Genomic DNA, 21,641 nt, shown 5'->3' on the forward strand with positions numbered 1-21,641 from the left:
TTGTCCTCAGCCAGCTCAGCAAAGCCCTGAGCAAGATCCCCGTGAGTCTGTCCAAATGGGAGGGACAATCAGGATATCTGGCCAGCCACCCACAGGAAGGGGAAGTCTGAACAAGTCCCCGAGAATGTCTTCCGATTTCAAATGTCTCTGGAAGTACTCAGCGCACACTTCACTGCATTTAAAGCAGCATTGGAGCGTGAGGGAGACAAGCTCGGGCAGCACCCTGGACAGTGGTAACTGTGACTCCCTCCCGTGGGCCTTCAAGACTTGGCCTGCGCACCAACCCCATGGCCACAGGGCTGAGCGGAACCCACAGGCCCTGCTTCTCAGGCTCCCTGACACTCAGCACCCATTGGTCTGGGTGCTTACCCTGAGCTCTGAGCTCCTGGCTCTCGTGGCCCAAGCCTGGGACCTGAGGTCAGAGGGCCACAGAACCAGGGACTGGCCACTTCCTGTCGTTTCTTTCTGCTGACTCCAGGCCCCTGGGAGGCCCTGGGTGTGTGGCTCGTCAGAGGGAAAACGGGTCGCTACAGCTGCAGACCATGCTGGAAGGCCCAGACATAGCTTCCTGTGGCCCCCCACATCTGAGGAGGCCGCATTTTGTGCCCTGGAAGAATATATTTTTTAAAAAGACAGAACCACTCGTTGCTCTTGGCTGGTTCCTCTTTTCGGGTCCCTTCCCGTGGGAAGGGCCAGAGGCCTGGTTTGCACAGGGGCACTGGCGCCCAAGAGGACAGTTATCTGCTCATCCAGCAGGTGCTCCTTACCTGGGAGGGAACGAGATGTCCAGTTCATACAGCCTGTCCTTAAAGACAGACAGCTCTTTGTCAAATTCTAGGAGCTGAAGAAAGAAAAGGAAGAAAATACAGTCACTGGTGCGCCTGTCTGGGGCATTGCAAGGTCACAGGGTGTGGTGGTTGGAGCGGCAGGGGCCTTGTAGCTTTCAGGAACACGTGTTGCCCCATAGTCGGCTGGCCTTTGTGCAGGCCACCCCCTCCCACTGAGAGCCACCCAGTGGTGTCCCCAGGGGCCCGTGGGTGCCCAGCAGCCCTCTGCCAGGGCTCCCGTTCATCTGGCCCCGGAACCCGCACACGCACTGCTGAGCAGCCGCTGAAGCCACACAGTGCAGCGGGTGGGGGCAGGCCCGGGGTGGCCTCAGTGGTACTGCCTACAGAGGCAGTGTCCTGAGGTGGGCACACCATTCCCATTTTGCCCAAACTAAGTCAGAGGTAAGCAGTGTCCACCTCACGTAGGAAGCTGATAAAAATGGCCCAGGTCTGCACACCACAGAGAGCATGGTGCCCAAGAAGGAAGGGGCAACGCACAGTGTCTGGCCACACTGGGCTGTGATGAGCCGTCACCATACACGCCCTCGGGATGCATTCATTAATCATGTCCCCTCCCAGCTGGGTGGGAGCGTGGCCTCGTGCAGGGGCCCCCTCAAAGCCACCTCATCCATCACCCCCGAAGCGTGCGATCTCAGCGCCATGTACACAGTAATTACCGTGTACCAGGCTGCTACCTGAGCATGGTAGGCAGCCCCCCGCCCCCGCCTGCCCCAGCGGTCCCCTGGCTGGGAAAGAGGGAAGCAGAGTGGAAATCCCCCAGGAAGGAACTGGCTGTGGCACTTAGCTTTGAGAGGAGTGACCCAAAGCTCCTTACGCACAAAGGGGACCATTTTCCACATAGCTTTAGAATTTCGGTCTCACCTTCCTGCAGACCTCGTCATAGAGAGCCTCACACCCTGCCTGGTGAGGCTCAGGACCCAGGGCTGGGGGTCTGGACCCCACGGGGCCATGTGAGCCCACATCTGCTGGTGAGAAACGCTGGTGGAAACCTCACCGGCTAAACACTGCCCAGCGGCTAGGGCCCTGGGTCCTGGGGGATGGTGCCAGGAGTGAGGGCCGGGGGGGAGGGAGAGGGGCAGGGGAGGGGAGAACTCTGGCTGAGAGTGGGGGAACATCTCGGGAACTGAAATGTACCTTCAAGGGGAGGTGTGCACATGGGTGTGGACCAGTCTTGAACGTAAGTGTGCGTCTGTGCTTACAAATGTGTTTACATGCAAGTGTGTACTGGAGAGACAGTTCTCTACAGTTCTCTCTCTCTCTCTCTCTCTCTCTCTCTCTCTCTCTCTCTCTCTCTCTCTCTCTCTCTCTCTCTCTCTCACACACACACACACACACACACACACACACGCTCCAATAAGCACAGCCTGGAGTTTGTCAAGGAAGCTGAAAAACTCCGGGAGAAGTAGCTGGCGAGGCCTGAGCATGAGGCAGTTTCCCATTCCTGTTCCCAGCTCCACTGAACAGGGCCAGGCATCCCTGCAGCCTCCTAGCCACCCCCCCCATACCCCCCATCTGTCTGGGTGGCAGCATTTAGGGATGGAGCCACTTGAATCTCACCCATCTTACACTTGTTAAGGGTATTAGGTAAAAAGAAGAGCAAATAAATATCTGGTTTGGAATGAGCTGGAATCTTCCAGCTGCTAAAAGAGGAGCAGCGCCAACTGGGGAGGACCCAGCCCTCCAGAGTCTCCATCCCTAGGTGCCCTGCCAGTCCTCCCTGCAGCATGGCCACACCCACCCCACCCTGAGTGCCTAGGGGCTTGCCAACATGGAGCTGTTCAAAAATGCTCCTTCGTTCTGATTCCACGTGGGAGCACTGAGCCTCTGCTGTGTCAGGGGCTGTGCGGATACGCCGGCAAAAGACGAGGACAACCCAGGCGCTCTTCACCCTCCAGGGCTTTCCAGAGGAGGAAAGCAGAGGCTAATGCCACATCCACACAAACAGGTGCCAACCTGTGCGGTGACCGCTGCGGCGTTCATAAGCCCTGATGCTGGCCATCAGACCCCAAGCCTGGCTGCCCTGGGCAGGGTGGGTGCGGGGCCAGCTCGGCCCGTTGTCTGGCTCTGACAGGTTGGCGGGACCCTCCCCTGTGGGACCAGCATGTGGCGGTGCCCCGAGTGCCAGGGTCTGGGGACTCTGCACCCCGAGCCATGCAGAACGATGGTCTGGGAGCCCTGCTGCGGGCACCACACACCGGATGTGAGAGGTTTCTGATTAGAAATTATGCTGCCTGTCTGTGGATCATTTGTATCTCTTTGAGATTTTTCACAAACATGATAACCAATTCCGCATGTGTCGCAAACATTCTTCTTGATTACAAAGTGAAAAACAGCGTAGGGCGGTGTGGACAATGATAAAGCAGCCGGCTGATCATATGTATCTGTCAGGAGCTATCCCGGCCGCACAAATTCCACTGTTGCTGCCGAGACGCAGCACTGATAAAGAAAAGAGCCGGAAATCAATGAGCCCTGAGCTGGAGCAGCTGCTAAACACACAGCAAACACCTCCACCAACAGGCCCAGCTCCGTGGAAATCCCCAGGCCGGCCGGGACAGCCCAGGAAAATTTAATCTCTCCAGATCCTCGCCAGGGCACTCCATCCTGCAGCCTGACAGCCACACTTATAATTAATTATACAATTTCGATGGGAATATCGACTAAACAAAGCTATAAATCATAGGAAAAGTCAATAGGCATGGACACATTCAATCATGTCCCGGCCAATGATTACTACTCTTAAAATACAATAATTATTTTCAGGAGCCAGCTTGAATTAAATTTCTGTCAGACGGGTACAAGACCGGTGGTTGATGAAGGATGCGATGGATTTTGGGGCCGCGTCCGGCACGGGCACATCCATCCTGCGATGGTAGTTTGTCCCAGTGGCCGTGCTGCTGCCTCACCGCGGAGGGGAGAGGCCCTCCAATGGCTCGTCACCCCATTTATCTTGTCCCCCAGGCGGACCGAGTGACCCTGTTACCTGCGTATGACTGACGTGAGGGTGACCCTCGACATGCCCAGTGGCCCGGGCAGTGTGCACTCACACCTGTATGAGCCTCTGAGGTCTGAAGCTGCTGTTACGCAGGCACAGCCGCGGGGTCTGCACTAGCTGGCCACCCAGGTCTCAGAGAAACCGCAAGACGCAGCCCGCCAGGTCCAGGCCCCCACATTCCGTCCCCTGCCACCCGAGGCTCCCGAGGTGACACGAGGTCATGCATGCGACAACAGAACTCACCGCAGTGCCGTTGTCGTCTCGGAAAACCTCCTGGTTGAAGTAGTCGAAGAGTTTCTTTTCCAACTGCAGCATCACCTGCCAAGGATGGGGCCGTCAGCGCAGGTGGGGGCAGAGCGGGGCTCAGGCCCAGTCCCACGCTCCCAGCTCAGGACAGCCGTGGTGGCTGCCATGGGTCACCCACCCAGAGGGACAGGCTCTCACCTTCCGGTCGTTGTCTGACTCCCGGAAAATCAGCTTCACGACTTCGTTGGTGTCGGCGGCCCGGACCGTCTGCATTGTGGCCTTTGTGCAGAGAGTCTGGGAAAGACACAGAAACTTAGTCCCCCTGCCTGGCTGCCCACAGGCCTCCTCACCTCAAAGCAATCAGCTCTTTTCCTGACCTGTCCGCAGCCTCAACCTTTCTTCAACCCCATTTCACAGCTCCCTGTGGAGGGACCCCAGAGCAGGTCCCCAGCGGTGCCTGAAGGCAGACTTGTCTCCCCACCCCAACCTGCACTCCATGGGGCATCTCTCTGAGCAGCTGGGCTGAGAACAGGAAGGCCTGGACTGAGAACAGCCTGAACGAGCAGGGAGGGCGGGTGGAGTCACAACCAGTCACGGTTTGGGGGGACACACTGCAGTGAGATCAGCCCCAGAGACACCTGAGGCAGCTGGACAGGACCCGGAAGGCGACACAGCCAGAGGTGACTTGAGGAGGACACCAGCCCTGACGGAGGGGAGGGCGGCGGCTGAGCAGCAGCGGGGACAGGAATGAGTGGCACTGTTGCCCTCCAGGCTAGCATCTGATTGGCTAAGAATTAAACTAAATCTGGGCTTGTTTAGAAAAATCTTCTGTCTTAGCCTGTGTGTGTGTGAGCATGTATGTGAGCATGTGTGTGCTCGTGTGCAGATCACGTGAGCCCCTCACCCACCTGTGGCTCTGAGGGGCATGAAAATGCAGAGAGACTGGGAGGGGTACTCAAGACACACTTGTAACAGAGCAAGTACAGGACACGCTCAATGTGACCAAGTGACACAGACAGAGCAGGGCTCTGAAGGGCCGACACCCATGTTCACACATGTTGGAAGGATGGGATGTTGACAAGATGGGGGAACAAGTCACGTGGGGAATGTCTGAGACAAGCAGGCTGGTGTCTGGGGCCAGTGGTCTGATGTGGAGGCTCTCACTGGGTTGTGGCTTAGACAGAAACACCCCAGTAAAGCTGTTTTTTAAAAGAAGGGCTAGATGATGTTTATTTTTTAGAAGACCATGGCAAGGAAACCACCACTTCTCACTTTTTAAAACACTTTCCTCTGCGCGGCCCTGGTGAAGTCCTGGTGCTGAGCAAGCCTGCGCCCCGCCCCCGGGAAAGCAGGAGCCCCCCAGGTCCTGGGCTGAGCCCGCAGGGTGTGAGCCCTGTCACCTGCCCCTGGACACAGACCCCCTCCAGGTCAGGGGGCAGGGGAGGCAGCGCCAGCCCCAGAGCACACTCCGGGACAGGCCATTGACATTCAGAGCACAGATCAGCTAAGCGGGTCAAGCCCCCCAAAGTGGCTTTTGGACTCATGTGTCACAAATCAGTCTGGGGCCTTCAAAGGGCGCGGATTAGAACAAGCCGCGCAATCCCGAGCAGAGCGGCCCCCCTCCCACCCAGCGCAGACCGAGGAGGTCGCTCCATCCAGATGCTAATGTGTTTAAGTGGCTTAAGTGCTTCCGTGAAGGGGGGATGGGCTGGCTGGGGCAGCGGATGGACAGCCATTGTAGCCACCACAGGACAATTCAGGAAACTCACATTTCTCCTCCCAAAGGCATCTGCTGGAAACTTTTTACAAAATTGCTTTATCTGACCACTTTGGGCAGCTCCCAAAGGATAAACATCTGATCACGCTTGCTGAAGCTCTCCCCACCCCGCCCCCTGTCCTCCTCACTCCCCCAGCTCCTCATTCACCAGTTTGAAGAAGTGATCAGCCACCAGGCAGGCACTTCCCGCTGCAGTCTGCGTGCCCACTCATGCAGAGCCGTGCAGGCTGGCCTTTCCGGCTCACCTTTTATAGAAGGGGTTTTACTCTTTTGAAAGGAGAAAAAGTACCCAAAATGCTGGCTTTAAAGGACCATCTAGGATTTATTTCATCATTAAGCAGCCACACGCAGGGCACAGGCGAGGGCTGCCTGGCACTTGTCCAGGGCACTCAGGGCGCCTGCTGCTTCTCTCGGCATTTAAGGGTCTTGCCGTGCCCACCTCTCCTCGGGGCCTTTCTGCACGGAGCCTGGTGTGGGGCGTGCGGTGGGCTTCGGGGCTTAGGACAAGGTGCCTCCTTTAGAAAGTTCTCGGGTTCAGTGCCATAAGGTTTGCTCTGTGTTTGTAAAAACATCAACCAAAAACTTATAAAGAGACTTAAAACTCTCCATCAGGAACAGGAACCGGGTCACGGGCTTGGCAGAGTCTCAGTTGCTAATTTCTAGTGGTGAGTCATAGCTGCAGTGCCATCGCCCCCTGTGCACCCACTCGGAGGGCAGCAGTGTCACACCCGCAGCAGTCTGCAGTTACCGCAGCTGTCCAGCTATAACTGTGATTTCAGAGAGCGCCCACCCGACACCCACCACACAGGCCAGGGTCCCTGTGCTCCTGGAGGTGGGAGGGAGGGGGTAACTAGTGAGGAGATGGCAGCTGTGGAGAGAGTTCCGGGTAGAGGGCCCAGCCTGGGCAAAGGGGGCTGGGGGTGGAGGGTAGGAAAGAGGGAAGCGGTGTGAACAGGGACAATTCAGGGCCCGCCTGGTGGAACTCCTGGTGCACAGGGCAACCTATACCCCCCCGGCTCAGGACCCTAGCCAGGGGCCCGGGGTTCCTTCCCTGCTCAGGGGCAGAAGGAGGAGGAGGAGGATGCATTTCCATTTGACCTTTTTCCTCCACCCGAGAAAACACAGGAGGTGATGCGTATGCTGCCAGCATATTTTGAATTAAAATCATGTTTGGTTGAACACGAGCAGCTAGTCTTGCCTCTGCCCACAAACCCTGCGTGGCCTGGGAACTAGTGTCTGGGTTTCCTTCTCCACCTGGAGTTAGGAAGTCCCGACTCTGAGTGGCAGGGTCTGCAGCGCCCTCAGGCCCTGGTGCAGGTTCCAGAGGTCACTGAGGGTGCGGAGCGGGGAGGAGTGGGGCCAAGTCAGGGGTGAGGGTCACCAGGTGCTGGAGCATGCCCAGTGCCCTCCGCGTGCTCCTGGTCGGGGTCTGTGACACCCCGTTCTCACTGCAGAGGATTACTGAGACAGGCAGGACGGGCGCCAAGGCCACGTGACTGCAGAGAGGAAAGCTGGGTCATGGGGTGCTGCGGGGTCATCGGAAATGTTCAGAAACAACCTGCCTGGAGAGTGTCCTTTCTGCTGCGTCCCTAGTTATCACTGGTGGCCGAGGAGTTCTGTTCCTGCTTTAGTTTTGTTTTGTTTTTGATGCAGAAAAGACTCCCTGTGAGTTGGCGGAGCCACAGACGCCCTTCCTGGGAGGCGAGCCCATCTACCAGGGGCACCCCAGCCCGGCCCAGAGCCACAGATGCCAGGATACTAGCGGACAGTCCACGGGTCCTGCCCTCTGGAAGCATCCGAGTCGGAGTGCGAGGGGACACAGGTCTAGGGTGACAAGTGGGCAAAGGTACCCACGTGGGATCAAAAGGCCAAGAGGCCCTGGAACCCGCTGTCCCCCCGCCCGGCACCCAGAGCACATCAGGGAGCAGCGGGGATGCTCACACAGTGCATTCCTGTTGCCTCCCGTCCTTGCCCCCTGGGCCCCTCACACCCCAGCCCAAATCTGTACCTGGGGGAGGGGCCCCCGACACATGGTGTGAACCTCGTGGGCCTGCACAGTGCTGCATCTGGCCTGGAACGGCGCCTTTGGGGGCAGGCCATTGTCTCTGGGTCGCCCGTCACTGTCGTGGCCACACAAAGAGGGGGGTGATAGAAGCCAGTCTGGTCAGAGGTCTGCAGGCTGTTTAAGGCACAGCAAGGGTGCAGGTGCGCCTGGGCCTGGACCCCCACGGCCACCACGCCCCCTGGCCTGTTTCCCAGCTCCACACACTGCAGGCAGCTGCTGAGGGAAGCACCCTACGGGGTTTTTAAGGAACTAGTCTATGGCCCAGAGGATTAGACTCTTCTCCTTTTCAAATTGAGACCTGAGGAAAATAACACCGAGCCACTTGCTTCCGCCTGGACACGCCCACCACCACACGCCATGGGCCAGCCCATAAAATACAGGAGCCAGAGGACCAGGTGCCCCAGCCCCGGGCAGTGGCCTCCCCTGGAGGGTGCTGACCCCAGCACTCTGGGGCGTCTGTGGTCTGGCCCCAGAGGGCCGGGTCGGGCTGGTGGGTGGGCCTGAAGGTGCATTGTACCACCTTTCATGCGATCCCTCTCCACGTGACCCTGCTCCAGAGCTGTCACCCGCTGACAATGCACACAGAAGAACATGCAGGCCTCTGAGAGCATGAAATCGGACACAAAGGCGAGGGACAGAGGGAAGCGGCAGCCCGGCCGCCTGGTGTAGTTTCAGCCACAAACATGTTCACAGGACCTACCGCCGGGAAAGTGGAACGGAAAAGCGTGTAAAATGGGCCTCAAAACAATGTCTTCAACAGCGTTAAACAAGGGGGCCAAGGACGCAATCAGCCTGAGGATGAACAAGGATGTCACCGTGGGTCCCGACACCGGATGGAGGTGCCGCCGGCACTTTGACAACAGGGCTCAAGCACAGAACCATGAGTGCGGCCGGTCCTGCGCTTCTCAGAACGGTTGTAATTTGTGCCAGCATCTCTGAGACTTTCCTAACAAATGGAGACAACTAAAGGACAGCAAAACCACGCGTAGGAAGCCACGGTGTGGCAGGTCTGACTAGCCCACATCTGGCTGCTCAGGGGCAGGATCTCCCACGGAAGAATTCAGACAGGGCCCTGCTTTCCAGGCAGCCACCTACCTCCTTCTACTTAGCACAGGGCCTGGAGCTGGTCAGCGAGGGATGTGTGCCCTTCCGAGGAGGCGGGGCTCTGCTGCCTAAAGGCAGGGCCTGGATGACCTTGGGAACATGCAGGTGTGAGCGTGACCTTCAGGGTGGGGCCCCTGAGCTCTGTCCACTTACAAGGGACTTTGCTTTCAGTCCCATAAGGAACTGAAATGGGTAACAGACAATGCCCCTTCAGCGGTCTCTGCCCAAATGCCGCCAACCCATGAGCCCTCATTAACAGCCTTGCTCACGGACGTAGCTCCCAGCACCCACCCACGAGGCCACTGCCTTCTTGAAGCAGGACCCCCCAAGCCCTGGAGACCCTGACGCTAGGCCAATGTCACTCCCACTAGCTCACCCTTTCCCCTGGCCTCACCTGGGGCCCCGTGGCGTCTACACTCAGGGGACAGAAGGTGCCAATGGACACTGTCACAGTTAGCTGTTGGGTTAAAGAAACCAGCCTCACGCTCCAGGGTTCCCGTGGGAGCCACCAAGGCCAACAGCTTGCAGGTCCCCCGGCGGGGCTGTTCTCCCAGCAGGGCTGCCCTTTCCCCATCCCTGAGTCTTGGGGTTTCTTCCCTCCCCTGCCAGTGGCCCCTGGGAGGCGAATCACTGGAGTACCAGCCAAGCAAAGGCGCGTCAGTAAAACCCGCCACTGTCCCGCTGTTTGTTAACCTGCTGTTCTTGGTTAAATTCTAGCCATAAAAATGCCCAAGAAAAGTCTGCAAATCAAGATTCCAGCTAACATCTCCGAGAGGATTTCCAAAAGGTGGTTTACAAAACAAGACCGGAGTCTGTCCATAGGTTTCTCTTAAAACGTGTTAATGGAAAATCACTAACTTTTAAATTTAAAGTTTTCAAGTGACTCTAGAAAACAGGAACCACTCTAGAAGAGAAGCACCGTCTTTTATGCTTGGACTGATTCTCCCAGGAGCGCTGAACATCAGCAGGTATGTGTCCTGCTGTGTCGTGCAGCTGGTCAGATCAACAGAGCGCTCTGCTGTCCAGCGGGGCTGCGCGTGCCAGTCCCAGCCAGGCCGCCGGCCTCCTCCCGGAGTCAAGGGATTTTAAGTTGCACCTCGAACACTCCGGAGCCTGCCAGCACCAGCATGGGAGGTGCTAGGTGTCCATGCTGGGCATTGGGAAGTGGGCTCAGAATTAAAACATCAAGTCAGACAGATAGACAGACATCCTCGTCCCCTGGATTTCTGAGTTCTAGGAACACCGGACAAGCATTATTGGCCTGGTGACTAACAATTCCTTGGTAACTAATGTCCCCAGACATTATTTCAAGTCCTAAACATATTCCAACAGTAGACAGGAGGACAATCACTAAATCGCTTAACGGATGGCTCTGAAACGGAAATCAGTTACAACTCGCCATGGTCATCGGCGACGTATGGATCTGAGAAAAAGTGCTCAGACAAGAGGAATTCTTTGACCGCCCCTGAAGGGTAGACACATGCTGTGCCCTGAAAAGTGCCCACCAGACAGGCATCCACTGCTGCCCACACTGGCGGCTGCTGAGGTGAGTCTGCTGCGCCCAGAGGCACTGAGCAGGCTGCTGGGAGCCCTGAAGGGGGAAGTGGCCAACACTCAAAGCAGAAGGGTAACACAGATGCCACTCAGCTGCGATGGGAATGGCACAGCTCCGTGACGTGCACGTTGCACGTGAACGTGACTCCAATGAACTCTGGCCAAGGTAGCACCCTCTTTCCTATCAGGCTCAGGCCCACACATGCGCACACATGCATGCACACAGGCACAGGTCCTCAGAAGCAAGAGAGAGGCAAGGCTGCAGGTAGGGCGGGGCTCAGTGAAGCGTGCACCACAGTGATTTCCTTGGCTTCGGGATCAGGGTGATCTGCCCGATGCAGACAGGACCACCCTGGGAGGGACCTGAGGAACCAAGACAGAGCGGGGAGGCTGGCCCTGTCAGGTGTGCCCTCCGCCCTGTGGACAGGCACCGCTGCCTCCCGCGGGACGTGCCCAGGACACCCCATTCCTGTTACTCTGACTTCCCAGAGAGCCCTTCCACAGAGCACTGCCTTCTCCAAAGATTGCCCTGGAACGCCTGGGAGGAGGAAGACCTCTAAGTGATTGCTGAGAGAAGTTCTGAGGGCCCGACAGTGCTGACATCACTGGGACCGAGGGGCGTGGACAGGGCCGCGGAGCCGAGCTGGCGGCGAGCTGGCGGCAGTTAATGAAAAGGCGCTGTTATGAGGGTTATGTCAGTAGCGAGGCACCTTCTTCCTCTTTGTTCTATATTGTCCACTGTTCGTCCAGAACAACAACACGCCATAAAGACCCTTTCATCTCCTCAGAAGGCTCCCGCTGGCTCCCTCCAGCTTGGTGGCCTGGGGCAGCACCCACCCAGCATTCCCTGCAAACCCAACTCGGTTTTGAGCAGGAAGCAGCGTGGCTTTCTCAGACTTGCGTCCAGCAGGTGCTGGGGCATGTGCCACTGGCCCAGGACCAGCTCCAGGACAGGCACTGCCATGTGAGGCCCCAAGTGAGGCCCGCAGGGGACCTGTGCACGCTGGTTTGGCCGCTTGAAGACATCCCCAGCCTTCCACTGACATGCCTGGGCTCAGCTGGTGGGAGGGCGTGCGCAAGGAGGCACAGACCTGCCTGCACCGGCTGCCCTGCATGGTGGCCTTGAAGTGCTTGCCACCAGGCCTGGCACGGAAGGTCTGCTCTGAGTCCTAAAGTCCCCATGGGGCTGTACTAGCCCTAAGGGCAGGCAGAAAGCAGGACCTAGCGAAACACCCAGAAAAGCACATTAAAGATCAGTGAGCTCAGAACTGATTATGATTCAGAGAATCTTGTTCCTATAGCAGAGGGGAGGAGGGGGAAGCCACAAATGTACTGTCCTTTTTCTTCCTTTCCCATAATTAGAATAATTATTCTGACATCAATCTGCTAGTTGGAAACACTGGCCAATGTTTATAAAGCAAACTTCTGGAAGAAAACCCTCTAATAAAGACCCAGGAGACTCATCATAATTAAGTTAAAACTATATTTCATTTTTGATTAATTGTCACAGGCTTTATATCAAACAGATCAAATACAGGTCTCTTTAGAACAGTAATTAAAAAATAAATCAAATGATGTAAATTCCTAATTCTATTGCTTTAAACCAAGAATCTTTTTAAAAACCAAGCAAAGGAACTGACAAGTACAGCTTGGCTGACACACCTGACTCACGGTCCCTCCAGCAGCCCTGCCCTCGTCCGTCAGAGCAATTCAGCGTCACGAGGCCACAGACAGAAGAGTGTCCAGAGCCGGAGGGAGGCTGCTCAGCGCACAAGCTGGGCCCTGCGAGGTCCGTACGGACCTGTCCACGCTGCTCCCAGTTCAGAAAAAAACTCCATGACCACTGACATTTGCCAAGGGCAGCGAAACAGGCTGTGTGTCTGTTGAAACTACGCATTCCAGAGACCAGGAGACAGGCCTGCAAAGGCCTTGCTCTAAGGAAGGCTTTCTCCAGGCCGCTAGGGAAGTTGGGTGGCACGTCCCTGTTGCTTGTCTAGTAGATGGCAAACTGCCCGGACCTCCCGGGCTCTTGACACCCACCACTCACGGGTGCATCACTGGCTGAAGAACCGCCACCTGTGGGGGCTTCTGCAGGGCCGAGCCAGGCTGCCAGGCACACCCCAACTGAGGAGTGGCAGTCGCACCTTGGGCACACGCACGGGGCCAGCAACAGAGCTGTTGGCCTGGCCCGTGCCCACTGTGTCCCCAGGCTGAGGGGTCCTGGGTGCAGAGATGTGGTTGGGTTTGGTTCAACAAGGTGACTGGAACCCAGATGAAAGCCAGCATTTCACCTGGTGCTCGACGTGTGCTCAGCCAGCATCAGCCAGCCTGGGGGGTGGTCCAGTTGGGGGTTCTCAGAAGGCTGACCAGAGGCGATGCCCCTTTCTGCTGTGTGGGAGGCATGGGGACATCTACAGTGATTTCCTCATCCTCTCCCAATATCACAGGGTCAACTAGGACCCCACTGTCCAGCACTGCCCAGCACCCCTCCTGCGAACGTGGCTTCCTGGACAATCGCTGCTTTTAAGTCAGCTCCTCACAGGATGTTTCTCAACAGGCCCACCTGGTACCTGAACACACGTGTACCTGTCAGTAACTGGCTTTTGAAAATGGCTGCCAGCCTCCAAAACGCATCCATCACTGTCACTGTCGGCAGTGATAGGCGGCAGGTGGGCGCTCTGCTGGGCCGCGAGGAGATGGGAGCGCCTGGCACTGCTGTCACTGTTTGTCACTACAGCCAGCTGAGAGCCCCAGCTGCCAGTTGCCACTGCGCAAGGCATGAAACATATCCTCTGAGCAATCCGCCAACAGGGCTGAGTGGAGGCTGCATTATTAATTAGTTCCATAACGCTCGGCCCCTTAGGGGGCACATGATAATCGTGTTTAATTTGTGTATGTTTTAATTATGGCTTAGGCGGTGCCACATGTGATCACAGTATCCTCTCTTCAGTTCTGCTCTGCAAGCCTGTTTGTACTAATTTGCATCTGAAATGCGAAGTGGCTGATGCCTGGGGGACAGTCCTCCCAGTGCACACACCGCCTCTCTCCCAGGCGGGTTCCGGCCAAGACTGCGGTGACCCCTGTAACCTTCCCTCACCACAAATGTCGGGCTTCCTCCTGGAGCTGCCACAGCTCCAGGGCCTGACAGTACAACCCCCCCCCCCTGCCCTGCTCCAGCCACAGGGGGACAATCACTGCCTTTGACTCCTGCTGCCCGGATCTAGCTCCTTGCCTCTCTTGCTCTAAATATGGATTGAATTAACCTCCGTGGACTGTGCCAGCTGGACACACCTAGTGTCCAGGACCAGGGAGGCTCAGCTTGACGCTCCAGGTGGGGTCAGCAAGGAGACCAAGTCAAACCGTGGCTTCTAGTTGAGCTTAAAACGTAACTTCAACCTTATCCCTCAGGAGGGAGGTTGTCTGCCAACTCCAGACAAAGCAATGATGCCGCATCCCATCCTGACAGCACCCTCAGGGCTGCGTACCCAGCACTGGCCGGGACAGGTGTGGGCACCTCTCACTTGGCCCTGGGTGATAGGAACATAACTTGAGGGTGACCCCCTGGAGCTATGAGCACAGACTTCCCCAAGAACACAGAGGTGGGGTGGGGCTGCATGGCCTTCTCCTGCCCCCAGGACTTGGTCTGTAGGCAGTAAATCTGAGTGTCTAAAGATGGTGTCCCGAGAGGGGTCACTGCTACGAGCAGCCTGCCTGCCCACCCAGCAGGAGGAGAAGGGATGGTGACAGGCAGAGGTGCAGGCTGACGGCAGTGCTAAGGACAGAGAATGCTCTGGGCCCCAAGCGGGGGGGTGGGATGGGACAGAGGGCTTGCTGCCCACACCCCAGTGTCTGCCTGGGGCTGCACCTCCCCCATCCACACAACAGTCTGAGACCCCACAGGTCTGCATAGCGTGAGGTCTTGTGCTCCAAGTAGTCTGAGACCCCACAGGACTGCACAGTGTGGGGCGTGGTGCTCCAGGTGATGCCCTGGCTCCCATCTGCCCTGAGTCTAGGCCCCCTGATCTGCATCTCTAACGAGTTCCTCCCCCACCGCCCCCCCCCCCCCCCCCCACACACACACCCTCGTCAGGCACTTCACTTGGAAGGAACCAAAAGGAAGGGGAAGTGTGCCAGAGGCCAAGTGGAGAGCGCAGCCCGAGGCCCTGAGCCCACCATCACCAAGACCGATCCCTGCACATGGCTGCACGTCCCAAGGAAAGGGCGCTGGATACACACATGTTGGAGGAGTGGGAGACGAGTGTATTTTATTAGTGGGCTGCGCCCCACAGGAATGCACCTGCCCCTGACGGAGCACATGGGCCTCCTGCAGTCATGCCCATGCGCCCACCAAGTAAGAAAAAGGAAAACTCTGTACAGACGAGTCTCCCCCAACCCACCAATGGCCCAGGCCCTCCTGTCCCCAATCCCCACTGCCCATGGCACCTCACACCCTCCACCACTGGTGCGCAGCTCAGCACCCCCCACAGGAACCAGAACCGGGCTGTGCACACACCTGTGACTATCTGACCTCAGTCTGGAGCACTGCCCTTCTATGTGATATTTGTTCTATCGGGAAGAAAAGGCCACGCGTGAAATTCTGACCTTTTCCCAGCGTGCAAGCTGCTGGGTAGCTCCTGACTGATCAGCCGAGGTCTTTCAAGGCCCCGCTGTGCTTTGCTGAGAGGAGACCCTTCAGGTGAGCGGTGGGCGGTTCCAAGCAGAGCAGACCCACTGGTGCCCAGCCAGCGAGCAATGACGCGTGCCCAGGGACTCAAGATCTAACAGTGCAGATCTGCAGCCCCCGGTGGCCTAGCGTTACTGGGGAAGGCATCTTCCTCCAGGGCACTGGCCTCTGTGGCTGCTTGGGCCAATGGTATCAGACATGGAGCAGATTCCAACATGACAGGAGCGGCTCCTGAGTTCCCTAAGGCTGTAGGGCCTGAGGGATGTTGATTAGGTCACTGATATCTGACTCATTAGATCTTCAATTTCAAAATGAGGAAAGAAAACTCAGCAGACCCAAAGAAAGGATTCTGTACTCCCGGGGCACTCACCTGTCCACCAGTCTACCTGAGAGCACTCCCTGAGGTTGGAGCCCCTGCCCCATGCTCAGGGGCCCCTTGACGTCAGGAAGCCATGCTCTGGTGGTCGCTGAACATTATGCATGTGTGTGTGGGGCTGGCTTGGTGAGGTAGCGCCAGCTTAATTAAATTATAAAAGAGGATTTCAATACAACATTATTCATTTCTGTCAACCAAGGGGAGCTGTGGGATGATCAAAGCCTGCTCCGTCTGTCTTTAAGAAATAATTTTCAACCAAAGACGGAAGATTAATGTGTGACGATATTTGTAATGAGACTACTAATGGGAAGATAATAACTCGGAGGGACTGCCGCTTCTCCATATTGTTGTTCCCACCGTGGTCACCACACACGCGCTCTGGAGGCTGTGCCAGGCGCGGGACCGAGCCCGGGGAGGCTTGCCTGGCACACTGCTGCCGCCTCCCTCCTGACACCGGCTCCTCCCAGGCAGGTGCAGGCTCAAGGTGGCAGGGTCTCCCTCTGCTGCGGCTGGGAGAGCTGACATCAGAGCTGCAGCCCAAGAGCACGAGAGTCCCCCACCCACTGTCCCAGTGCCCCTGCAGCGACCTCGTCAGGGAGAGCCAACCCCTGTGCCGGGGCCACCGGCCTTGCTGCCCGGTGACACACCAAGGTCACACCGCTGGGACACGGCAGCTGCACTGAGCCCCGCCTTCCAACCTCGATGCCTAGTGGCCAGGTGGCGGGTTTCCATCTATACTTCTTCCTCAGTGGGGACATGGCTCCAGGGGCCCGAGGGGACCCTGGCCCTGTGGGTGTGCCCAGGAGACACATACGGCCTCCGAGTTCCCAAAGATGGAGTGATGTCGATGTTTATTAAAGGAGACACAATGTGCCACGAGGAGAGAGAAGCCGAGACACAGGGCGGAGGGCTGGCCCCCGAGCTGCTTCCTTGTTTCTTTACAGTAGTTGACAACTTCAGTTGTCAGGACAGAACAGGTCCTGGTGCTTAGTAGAGGCTGACGGCGACTGCGGAAGTCTGAGGGACCCCCATTCACCTGATGCCAAGAACGGCCTCCTTTTCTGATAACAAGACATTTCTTTATTAGGAGTTTTTGCCATAAACATAGCCAGTGGGAATGACGACACTGAACTCGCCCGTAAAGGACAGAACGTTTCCACTGCCTTCCTACTACCACTGAACACGCGTGGGCTCCAGACGGGCAGGGGCCGGGGGCCTACCTCCACCACGGACTTGGAATCCAGTCGGAAGTTGAAGTCACCAAAGACAAAGTAGGACACTTTCTCGAATCGCTGGTCAATGATCCTAGGAGGAGAGAAGGAGACAGGTTAGTGTGCATTCACGTCCACTGGCCGCTGCAGCCACACTCCCACCACACGTTATACCGCCTCCCGTGGAAGGCAGACGTGTACCCCCAACACTTAGCAAAGTGACCAGGGCCACACATGTCCACCTACAGTGCGAGGCTCTCTCCAGCATCGTGTGTGCCGCCAACAGGTCCTCATTGACTGGGCCAGCGGCGTGAACACCACACTTGGTGGGAAGCGCAGCCTGCACCAGGTTACGTTTTTGGCCAAAAACGTAACCTCAACCTTCTGGAGTTTTTTTCTGAACAAGTGCAGGCTGTGCTTCCCACTGGGTTCCCAGGATTCGGGAAGCAGCCGGAAGCTGGTGTGGTGGTGTGTACAGGGACCTGTAATGTCCCTGGACACCAGTTTACCCCACTCACTGTGGGCAACGCTGTGGACACCACTCAGGACTAACACTGTGGACCCTTAACTGCCCCCCCCACCCCCCCCCCCCCACACACACACCGGGACCCGTTCAGAAGGAAGGTCCGCTGTCCAGGAAGATCTGGTGCTGAAACCCCTTCAATCCGCCCTGAGCACTGGATGGGGGGACAGATTTGAGCCCCTCCTATCTTCTTGCCAAATGAACTCGCACATAAAAGCTTTCTTTTCTCAACAGCCAGTGCCATCGCGTTGGCTCCCATGCCGTGCGCAGTAAGCCCTGCTGGGTAACAGCACGTGGGAGGGCTGGTGGCCCAGAGGGAGCCATGTGGGCGCAACGGCCCACAGGGCCCCAGGCTGCCTTCACCTGCATTTGGATGGTCCCTCTCAGGCAGGAAGGGCCGTTTGGACTTGCCCTGAAAGTGTTTGCATATCATCCCCATTGGATGTTTCAAAGTTATAACGACAACTTGTCTTTTCAAGTAGATACTGCCTGGCTGGAAAACATGTTCCTACCGAATGTTAAGTGGATCACAGTGTGTTCCATAAAGACTTTTCCATTGAAAAGCACGCCCATGGCAAGTGTGGCCTCTACCTCTGCCCTCAGTCAAGGAAGCCTGGGAAGTGCTCAAACCCGCTGGCCGCCGCCCACCACGCCATCCATGACTGTGGCTCCGAGGGCGGGCAAAGCGCTAGCTACTCCTGTTTCCAAAGCAGAACGAGAACCTCTCACAAGTCAATCAGCCGAACAGACGTGTCATCTGTGCAGAAGCTTCCCAGCGTCACTGTCCAGCTGTGACTTCATGGACACACTTGCTGTGCAGACTGGGGGTGAGCTGCACTGAGACGGACTTAAACCCTAATTGGACCAGGCAGGCAAAAGTGCCTTCACCAGTCACTCAGAAACACCTAGTCGGTTACCAAGGACCCCGATGCGTCCCGGCCCACCCTGTAATGCCTGTTGGTGCAGTTGTGTGGAGCCCAGGCACCGTGTCCTCCTGGGGCAGGTGTACGGACGTGGCAGGCCACGTATCACCTGCTCAGTCTTTGCTAACTTGATTTGTCATCTTGAGAAACTAGAGACGAGTGACGGGCAGTATGGGGCTGGGTTGGCGCCTCCTGCAGTGATGAGGACGGTTGGACTTGGCCCTGAGGATCCGGCTCCCAGGTGTTGTCAGGCGGCCTGGTGGCTGACCGCTCACCCGTGTGTGTCCGAGAGGGTGAACTTGCCGTGTTCTATGTAACCTGTCTGAGCTGAGTGGAAACGCTGTTTTAATTTGCGTGATTACCGGGAGGCTACCGTCCTCTCATGTGCCTGTTAGAATCTGCATTCTCTGCTTCTACTTATTCAGAGACGGTTTTTCTTTTTAGTTCCTTGCCTTTTTCACTTTGAATTCCAGTTTTCCTGTAAATTGTGATGTTAACCCTCAGTCTTGTTGCTGGCCTTCAGCTCTGTTTCTGCAGACATTTTTGTTTTCACACAGTGAAACAGACTGATTCTCCAGAAGGCCTTCCCGGCCCCGTCCACGAACGGCTTCCGTCCTTTATCTTCAAGGTGGAATTCCGCAGCTGGTTAATCCATCTGGAGTCACACTGGGAAATAGGGGTCTGAGTTTATCGATTTCTCAATGGTCCATTGAGCTGCACCTTCTATTAAACATTCAATGCTTTCTCCCCGTGTGTAAAGCACAAAATACCCCAAGCGAATTGGAACTTTTTGCGACTCCCTATTCTCTTTGGATCCTTCATTCATCCTGGACACTTTTCCTTAATCTGACTTTATAGGGGGACTCTTCTTGTCGACAATTCTTTAAAAAAACATCTTGGCCGTGTTCCTATTTCTCTTGCATATTAATTGCTCTATCATCTAGCTAAATTTCATGACAAGACTTGTTTTCCCTTTGAATAATATTTAATATTACATTAATTTGAAGAGAAAGAACATTTTCACGGACTGTTATCAATGGTGCAGGTGACTAGCAATGTCACTGCATTAAAATTACATCTTTCTAGAGAGGAAATACTGCTCAGGAATGAAGACATCAGAGGTGGAGGCAGAGACACCAGCCTCACTCAGCCCATGGACTCACCCCTACTGTGTCCAGGACCAGCCACAGGCCCTTCCTCCCCCCACCTGCGCTGTGCTCACAGGTGAGAGGACAGAACCTGCCTCACAGGTGCCCACAGGAACCTAGCTATTGCAGCCATCAAGAAAAAATAAAAATAAATTTTTTTCCTGGTGTTAAACATCTTAAAAAAAAATATCCTGAGAACTCGTGTAGGTTCCTAGAAAGGTCAGTAGGTCCTCCCCTCAGGACCCTTAGGACATGGGGTTCCTGGCTCCCACCCCGTGCACAGAAGCCACACTGGAAATGAGAAGACAGTGGTGTGCTCTGCTTCCATGAGGGAGCCTTGTCCCCGCAGGCTCAGGGCCCGTCCTGCACAGAGTCCCAACTCCATGATGGACCAGTGAGAGGTCAGGGAGCACCATCACTGGGCTTTAGACTGAGAAACCACACCATTGTCACAGCTCATTATGCGGACTGACTTCTGGCTGTCAGCTGGGACCACACAGAAGCCTGTTCTCTTGCCCCGGGCACCTGTCCACCAGCACTTCCCCAGGAGGCTGGCGTCCCCAGGACACGGAAGGTCCCCTCAGCAGGAGGCAGGCGCTGGCTCCCTTAACCTTGCACGGGTTCCTGCAGCCAACTTTTTGTGCCTGGCTCAGCGTCAGTTCTCTCCAGACCCAGCCCTGCACCCAGTCAGCCAGCCTGCCCTCCCAGCCCGTTGCACGAGCACCACCAGTCCCTGCGGCTCTGGGCCTGAGGATCAGGCAAATCCATTCAGCTCCATGATGGCCTCCTGGCGCCCCAGCGACACGGCAGGCACAGCACAGCCCTGAGGTGGCCAGGAGTCCCAGGCCACATGGGTCCCGTGCCCCAGGTTAGGAGGCCCTTAGTGGACATGCTTCCTCCTCTAGCGGAGCCACCTGGCCAAGCCATGTCCTTGGGGCATCCCCCCCCCCCCCCCCGCCCCTGGCCAAGGCCCAGTGAGCAGGTCTGAGAGAGCGCTGTGCCCATGGTGCTTCCTGAGACACCTCTGCTGCTCAGAGTTAGCACTGCTTTGTCCTTGGGGAGGGGCCAGAGGGCATGGCAATGGAGACACTAGCACAGCACCTGGGATGTGGCTGAGGCAGTCTGAGAGGGTGGCTGCCACAGGACCCTCAGAGCTCCTCGCCACACGGCTGTCACAGCCTTGTCACACGGCGCCCTCCTCCCAGCCAGCACACGTGGCTCAGTCCACTCAAGTGAGTTCTCTCTAGCTTGACTCTGCCTAAGGGAGGAGACCCGTCACTCTCCTGAGCAGAAAGTCTGTGTCAAGGCATCTGCACATTCTATTTCAATAACTTGTTGGCTCTGTTCACGGGACAGCGCGGGAGGCGGCGTTCCTTGAGGAGGGCCCAGGCAGAAGGTGCACAGCCCCAATGACCAGGCTGTCAGCGCTCTATTGTCATCCATGTGGCTGTTCCCTGCGTGCCGTGGACTCTGAGGCTGATCAAGCATGCACACGGTTGCAGAGTGGGGACACTGCAAATGGCCTGCTGGCCTGCACGGCTGTGAGCACATCGTGCAGGTGTGCCTATCGGGCACTCTTCCTCTGCTGTGAGATCATGGCAGCGGGTGCCGGTTGAGGGGTGGCGGGACACACCTGCCGTCAATCTGAGCTCCGAGGAACTCGCTCTACTCGGGTAGGACAGCTGGAGACCGCTCTCGTCACAGGAGAGGCCTGGGCTCCCATCTCGTGAGATCCGTGAGGGTTCATGGTAAGCCAAGCCCTAGAGGCTACACGGAGGCTTCAGGGGGTAGGTGCTGGGACACCCCAGCCTGGAGCAAGGCCCATAGGAGAACACAATCCAGGGTGCATTTACGGGACACCAGGGTGACCCCTCGCCAGTGACATGTTGCTGCTCCGGGGCACGTGCTGGAGCTGGGCACTGGTTGATTAAATGGCGAAAGTGTTTGGCTCAACTGAGGTCCCCACTTTTGATGGAAAGGAAATTAGAGACTAGGAAGAAATGTGAGCGGCTGGTACCCTACCTATGAATTAGGAAGCAAAGGCTATTTGGCTAATTTGATGGTAGAGCCCAATTTGAGGTAAACTCTTAAAAAAAAAAGACGAACAAATTTCAAATTTCAGATTTAGCATCTGATTGAATAAACTTAAAATTCTCTAAGTGTTTAGAGCAGCGGTTCTCAACCTGTGGG

General features: G+C 56.6%; 1 protein-coding gene across 3 annotated transcripts in view; it reads right to left on the bottom strand.

Moving 5' to 3' along the window:
- Positions 1 to 21,641, bottom strand: part of INPP5A (inositol polyphosphate-5-phosphatase A) — a 144,074-nt gene that overhangs the window by 10,768 nt on the left and 111,665 nt on the right. For all 3 annotated transcript variants that reach the window (XM_059661660.1, XM_059661658.1, XM_059661659.1), the window contains 4 exons: positions 16,867 to 16,951; positions 4,285 to 4,380; positions 4,084 to 4,158; positions 768 to 841 (listed from right to left, as the gene is read on the bottom strand). In XM_059661660.1, the coding sequence (XP_059517643.1) occupies positions 768 to 841; positions 4,084 to 4,158; positions 4,285 to 4,380; positions 16,867 to 16,951 (330 nt within the window). The remainder of the gene's footprint in view (positions 1 to 767; positions 842 to 4,083; positions 4,159 to 4,284; positions 4,381 to 16,866; positions 16,952 to 21,641) is intronic.

This window comes from Myotis daubentonii, chromosome 13 (genome assembly GCF_963259705.1).
Source record: "Myotis daubentonii chromosome 13, mMyoDau2.1, whole genome shotgun sequence".
In the NCBI taxonomy this organism is placed as follows: Eukaryota; Metazoa; Chordata; class Mammalia; order Chiroptera; family Vespertilionidae; genus Myotis; species Myotis daubentonii.